This window comes from Morus notabilis, unplaced genomic scaffold (assembly GCF_000414095.1).
Source record: "Morus notabilis unplaced genomic scaffold, ASM41409v2 Scaffold179, whole genome shotgun sequence".
In the NCBI taxonomy this organism is placed as follows: Eukaryota; Viridiplantae; Streptophyta; class Magnoliopsida; order Rosales; family Moraceae; genus Morus; species Morus notabilis.
Window position 1 is genome coordinate 448428 of NW_010360916.1, and position 7095 is coordinate 455522.

Consider the following 7095-nt stretch of genomic DNA (forward strand, 5'->3'; position numbering starts at 1 on the left):
TTATTATTAATATTAATATTATTAAATATAATAATAATATTAATAAATATAATAATAATATTATTATAAATATAATAATAATAATAATAATAATAATTATTATTATTATTATTATTATTATTATAATTATTATTATTATAATAAGATTCACATGATTTTAAAATTTTTGAGAATTTAAATAACATCATGTTGGGTGGTATTCAAATTACCTTAAAATGAGAGAAAGTGAATCCCATAATAATCACTTTCTTAAAAATTTAAATATTATAGTTCTTATACCAAATATGATAATATTACAGATTCTCATTCTCATCTTTAAGATTACCGTATACCAAACACCTTCTAAATCTTATCTATGCTAAATGTCTATTTTGATTCATATTCACTTTGATTACAAGCCACAAGTTTATTGACATCTGTGTATTGCCATCTTCCATGACTGCATTCAGGTCAACGTGTCGCGCAGCTACAAGCCCGTTGCGCCACGTGGCTCTCAAAGTCAAGAAGATCTGTCTCGATACGATATTGATACTTGAGCCTTCCAAAGCGCTCCACGTGTCGGAGTTAAAATACGAAATTACCCATATTGTTATCCACTTAGGATGAGTAGGCTTTCTCCGAACACTTGGGGTATTCTCGTAATTAGACCTCCGAGGAGACTCGCTTGGTTACGGCACCACAACCGATATAGTCCCATCATATTTTCCTTTGCCTCATCTGTGGGACCACATACCGCCACGTGGGCCAATAATATTTCAGTTTTAGATGGGGGAGTCTCAGCCACTAATTTGAGACGCTCACTTCTCAGCCACAAACTCCGAATTCCCAATCCCAGCGTAGAAAAATCGGAAAAACTCTTTTTCAGTAGTTTTGTTTTCCGCAACTTGCCTTGATATGATACGCTAATTGAGAATATTTTATTACACAAAAAAGAAAGAAAAAAAATTGTGTGTGTGAAAACTAAACAGCCTGACAAAAAACCAAAAGCTGCCTTCGTTTTTTGGCCTTTTGCAGCTGAAACGCTTGTCAGCCTCTCAAACTGAAGAAAACCCATCAGAGTTTCAATTGTTTATCTCGCATTTCTCCATCTGGGCAACCTTAATTCTCTCAATCAGGAACTGGGTTTGCCTTGTTTTCTCAAATAACTGATGACCAGGTATGTTTTCTTTTTACTCGGGGCTTTTTTTTTTTTGGTTTTTATTTCCTGGCTCAATAGAGTTTTTATAGGTTCAATTTTTAGTATCTCTAGTTTTACTGGACCTGGGTTGGTGTCATGTAGTCGATTTTGTTTGTTGATTCGATAATTCATTATCTGTCTTTTCTTTTTTGGGGTTTGATTGATATAAGAAATTTAAGCTTCCAAATCCAAATTCAGAACAAATGGTAAAACTAAGATCTTGTGTCTGCTTTTGACTAGTTGAGTTAGGGATTCAAATGAAATTGAAATCGCTTGGGATGGATTTTTTTTTGTTTGTTTTTGGGAGAGCATGGGATGAACAAATTTAATCATTTACTTTGTTTCTTTATCATTTTTAAAGGATGGACTGCTATTTTCTTATTTGTCCCTTTTAATTTACATTTTTTGTGCGCATCTGGTATGCTGTCTCTGTTGTTTAGATCATAAACCTGGTTTGACCAATGCTACTTAGGTTGTTAAGTGATCAATACAACTATTGCCTTGTCTAATTACTAAGGGTGCGAGTAAGGATCTGTTCGGATTATGGTTCGTGGCTCGTTAAGTATTTTCTTTAAAAAAAAAATACACGTAAACCGAGAATAGTTCTTTATCATGGTTCTGAATTTATAAACCAAACGTCCTCTAAGAGCTTGTTTGGTAGGAGGTAAAAGTGAGAGGAGGAGGAGGGGTGGTGGGTTAATGGAAGGATTTCGGGACTTATGGCTGTTTGTTAGAAGCGAAAAGTGGAGGGATAGATTTAGTGAGGCATTTCAAATCCTTTAAAAAATCTGATGTTAATCTCTCTCAATACGAAGAGATTACTAGAGGGAATTCACAGCAAACATAATAAGATAAAGAACACTTATTGTTTCTCCATTTTTCACACCTAGGTTATATGCATTTGTTTCTTTTTTATTTTCTTTTCCCCGTTACCAAAACAAAGCCTAACAAAAATAAGGAATGTCGAAGAGAAAGTAGGTAAATTGGTCTTTCTTGGATACAAAATTTTTTAGTTATTTATTTGTTTTCTTGTTAAAAAATGGATGAAGGGTGGAGTAATTTTTTTTTCCAGTGTGGAGATGCGTATGTTAAGATGGATGAGTGGCCATACGAGGATGGATCGCATACGGAATAAAGTTATTCATAGTAAAGTAGGTGTAGCACCAATAGAAGATAAGGTGCGGAAAAACCGTCTGAGGTGGTACGAGCATGTACAACATAGATCGTTAGATGCACTTGTTCGTGCTTAGGAGAACATCCAAATACCTAGTACTAGGAGAGCGAGGGGTAGACCAAGAATTACTTAGGCTGACGTAGTTAGGCACGACTTTTAAGATCTAGGGCTTCAGGAGGGGGTTTCGTGTTAGAGAAGACTGAAAACGAAAAATCCATATAGGCGACCCCAATTAATTTTGGATTAAGGTTTGTATTTGTTGTCCAGATTTAAAAAAAAAAAGGTGTGGCGAAGGATTCTAATCTTTTTTTTTTTTTTTTTTTTTTTTTTTTGGTGTAAGAAAATGAAAACTGCACTTAGTTGGCAAAGTAAACGTGTGGCATGCTTTATTTGATCATGTGACGCAGAATTAACATGACGAACATTTGTGTTATTGTGAATTCTGCTTTCTTCATATGTGCTGACTTCTTGATGACTACATATATAACTTATTGACTTAATTGTGACATTTTAATAATATTGTAGGTTTTTTTTTTTTTAATGAAAACTTAATAATATGGTAATTATTCTGTACAGCTTTGGACTCATGGATTGGTATTCTGCGAATGGAATTGATGATCTTATTGTTCCGAAGGATGGCGGATTGTCAGATAGGCTTCCGTCACCTGACAGTTGGTCAAAATGGGGAGTGGGTGTGATGGAAAGTTACCCGTCACATAACAAAGGCGGTAGTGCTTTTCGTCAAAAATTCACTGCAGAAGAACCCGACTTCAGAAGTTTATACGATGACGTTGAAATGGAGGATTTTGTTGATAAATGTCACTCTAGCATTTCAAGTGCATGTGGAAGATTGTCTGATGATTCTGTTCAGAGAACCACACTTTCAAGCAATCGACCTGATTATCAGCTTGATCTCGGAGGATCCAGGCAGATGGATGACATTTTCTTGTACAGCGTAACTTCTGGGATTAAGATACTTGATTTAATGCCTGTAGGAAGTTGCATAGTTTCTTAATTGCCTTATGATGATAGTTGTAGCATCATAGGAGATTCAGTGGAAATTGAATTGCTCTATTGCTTCATTAGGTTGATGCCATTTTGGAATCTTTATGGCATCACTTTTGAGAAGGTGTACCGTTCTTTGTGGTCTTGTTTTTAAAGATGATTTAACGTACCGGTTCTTATCATTCATTCAAACATTTTGTTTTTCACCTTCTCTAAAAAGGGAAGGAGAGAAAGAGCAAAGAGCAGAAAGTATGCAACAGAGCCATTCAATAGCCACGGGATAACCATGTTTTATTAGATGCTTAACGTAACTTGATCATTTTAGTGTTGATGTCTTCTTTTTTTGCTGACTTCAACTGTTCCGGCGTTCAACAATGCAGGTCTTCCTTGCTTGAAGATCTTCCTGAGATTGAAAATCAAGTGAAGTCGTTCTGCTTTTCTCCTAAATCTCAACGTGGTACGCAATCTAATAACTTCTTGACGGACATGACTTTGGATTCGGAAAATACTTCAAGTGGTGCACAGTGTCTGAGTAGCTCAAGATATCTTCAGACACATGTATTTTCTCCATCATTGGGTTTGGAAAATGAAGATACCACTGCTTCAAAGTTTGTCAGTTCGCAGCAAAAAGATTTCTCACCAAGCAAGGTGAGCTTCATTTTCTATTTCTTTTTGTTCAGCAATCAAGGATTTTTGGATTAGCATCATAATTACTGAACCTACAGCAGAGTAGCTAAACTTATAGTTAACCGTGTTTGTATGTTTCAGGCCTAGTTAATAGGATATGCAATTTGATGTATTTTGTTGTATGAGATTTAATAAGTGGCATCGCATACAACTATTTATCTATGACCATTAGTGTTATATGTCAAACAGATACACGTAAGTAGAGATGGGTTGCAACTAGCCAAAAAAAAAAAAAAAACACTAGAGATGGGTTGCATCTTAGATTTGAATCATTTTCCTTCTGTATGTAAAGCTCATATTTTGACCAAGGCATATCCCTCAGTATGCTCTTAGGTCTGTTCATTTCCAGCGTATCCAGATAAAAAATATTTTGATTATAAAGAGGGAAGAAAAAAGACAAGGAAGTCCTAAAACAGAGAACAAGTGGTAGAGCAAACATTTGATTGAGGTTTGATTAAGATTGAACTTGATTCATATACCATTTTATGCGATTTCTAGTCTATTGCTTCAGTGGGTTAATCCGAGCATGGTATTGAGGTATATCATGGTTAGACGGAGTTTTGGAAAGATGCCACTTTCTTGTTTCAAGAAAATTGTAAGTCAATTGTTAGGTAGTGTTACTCTTTGAAGACCACCTGTGTCGATCCGTCTAGAGATAATAGAAGAAAGCAATGGAGAATATGTACCACTCTTAATGCATTTGGTGGTTTTATATAATGGATAGGGAGTCTGCAGTTTTTCTTGCGATCTCTTTCGCATCTGATACTGTTCTAAGATTCCTTGTTCATGTATGTTATTTGGTGCTTTCATTTCTTGATTTTCCCAGGTCAGAGATTTTGACATATAGTTCATAGTTACATTCAACATTCAACGATCAGTTTATGATACTGATGATAAATTTCCTTTTGCAATTCCCCTACTCTGTTTGCTTTCAGCATCTGCATAATATTTAGTTTTGTCCGTCTCCTCAGAATGTTGAGTTGAAATAGCCGTGATAATCTTCCTTAGCTATGAATTTTCAGTGTGACCATTCTCCCCATCTATTTATTTATTATCTTTTCTATTCTATTTATTTGTTTATGATTTAGTATATACATGCATATCTATGCAGGCTTTAGTTACGTAATGTTTCTTTTCCATTGAAAACATGCGAGATGGGGCTTAGGGAATGTTTGATAGTGTGTTTTGGATCAAAACTCTTTTTTTCCCTCTTTTGAAGGGAGGGTTAAAGCGACATGCATCGCACTTGTAATATCTTTTCTTTTCTTTACGTATCAGTATTGATTATTTTTTTTCACTTTCATTAGTGGAATATTTCAAAAATCTGAAAAATGAGGGCTCTTTTCCCCGTTGATGTGCTAGATTAAAGAAATTTCTTTATTAGTATGTGTATTGTTCTTATCAAGTCTTATTTGAAGTTTTCACTCTTAATTTACAAGGTGAATGTTAAAGTGACCAATAATTTGTCTGCAGGGAACATCACTAGGAGTTTCAGTCCCTTCCAAGGAGAACAGGATGAGTATACACATGAATGAGGAGACATCTCTTGAAGAATCTGTATTGCAGGAGCTTAAAATGGTGACGAATCAGGTAAAACATTTATAAACTCCTTTCTGTTTTTCCCCTTTTTATGAAAGAAAAAGGACAGATGACAAATGTTGCCTAGCTTGATTTATTTCAAGCATTGCATTTATCGCTTATCTAATTCTTTGATTGAATATGACCAGTTGACGGAAAAAACTCGAATATGCTTTCGTGATGCCTTGTACCGCCTTGCAAACAACTCAAAACAACACCACATGACACAGAACCAAGATGGAGACCTATGCGTGGGAATTCCTCCCCTATGGACACCTAATCATGAAACGACGAGGTACTTTATACGGTTCTTACAGCATAATTTCTGCAACTTTTTGCATGGATATTTCTGACTCAATATAGCCATTATATCAAGGTTGTCCTGACTTGTTCACGTAAGCAAACCGGCATGATTGAAACACGAAAATAGAATAAAAGGGATAGAGAGTGTGAGAGCTTCGATGTATTTTCTATAAACTGTGCTCTGCGTGCAGTCGTAGTGGATGTCTCTTTTCATTTTGCATCTTCGAAGTTATGCCTTTGTCCTTGTGTGGGTCTGCCGTACTCTTAGAATCTCATCCTTTTCTATTATCATGTCACTGCAATATCAACACGAAACAACGTAGTAGGTGTCGTTTTATGCGGATATTTCATGCTAGAATGCAATTTGCTTAATTATCTGCTGTCTCCTTGTCCTGGCTGTATCAGCAGACATGCCCTCTTGATCAGAACATAAATTTCATATTCAGGTCAGAGACAAAGAAAGCGACGGAGTCGGAGACCAATGTTATTGACAGAGCTGTTGCAAACCTCATTTTCAATAATTCGGATTTCAACAAGCGAGATCTCTCCATGGCTGCATCGTCAAATTCCAAGGAAGAAGTTGGTGGAGCAACTGAATCATCTGACAATCAGTTGTACCAGACACAAATTCGCTATTTGGATGACCACCAAGTTGTACTAGATGATGCTCAAGTTCCAAACCTTGGTCATACGAACCCGTATCCAGCGGCAAACTCGACGAAAAGTTTCTCAAAAAAAGGCTGCAGGGAACTAGACTTTAATGTTGGACTTTGGCTCAGTGACTGAACAATGGATTTGTAGCAGGCCATTGTGTTAGCAATATGATTTGGAAGCTTCGAGAAACTGCTTCCAACTGCGTTCAAACACTTTTTTTTTTTTCTTTTTTTCGGTGCGTGTGTGTAAATAATAGTCCTAAGTTATTAGCGGACAAAGAGTTAGTACTTTATGCATAAGTCGCTCAGTTTCGATCCTAAATACAAAGTTTGGGTTAGTTGAACTGTTTAACTAGTGTGATGGACATAGTTTTCTTGGCCAGTAAAGAGTCCGAACTTTCCTGTTCAGTTTTGTTCTAGGCTCACATGAGGTCTTTTTTTTTTTTTTTTTTTTTTTTTTTTTTTAAAATTTAAAAAAAAAAAAAAAAAAAAAAAAAAAAAAAAAAAAAACTTTTTGG

General features: G+C 35.6%; 1 protein-coding gene across 1 annotated transcript; it reads left to right on the plus strand.

Moving 5' to 3' along the window:
* Positions 1–830: 830 nt before the first annotated feature.
* Positions 831–6985, plus strand: LOC21406716. Its single transcript, XM_024165347.1, has 6 exons — positions 831–1156; positions 2928–3299; positions 3737–4004; positions 5517–5633; positions 5771–5916; positions 6371–6985. The coding sequence occupies exons 1-6, from the start codon at positions 1149–1151 to the stop codon at positions 6708–6710; spliced, it is 1251 nt and encodes a 416-aa protein (XP_024021115.1). The 5' UTR covers positions 831–1148; the 3' UTR covers positions 6711–6985.
* Positions 6986–7095: the final 110 nt, after the last annotated feature.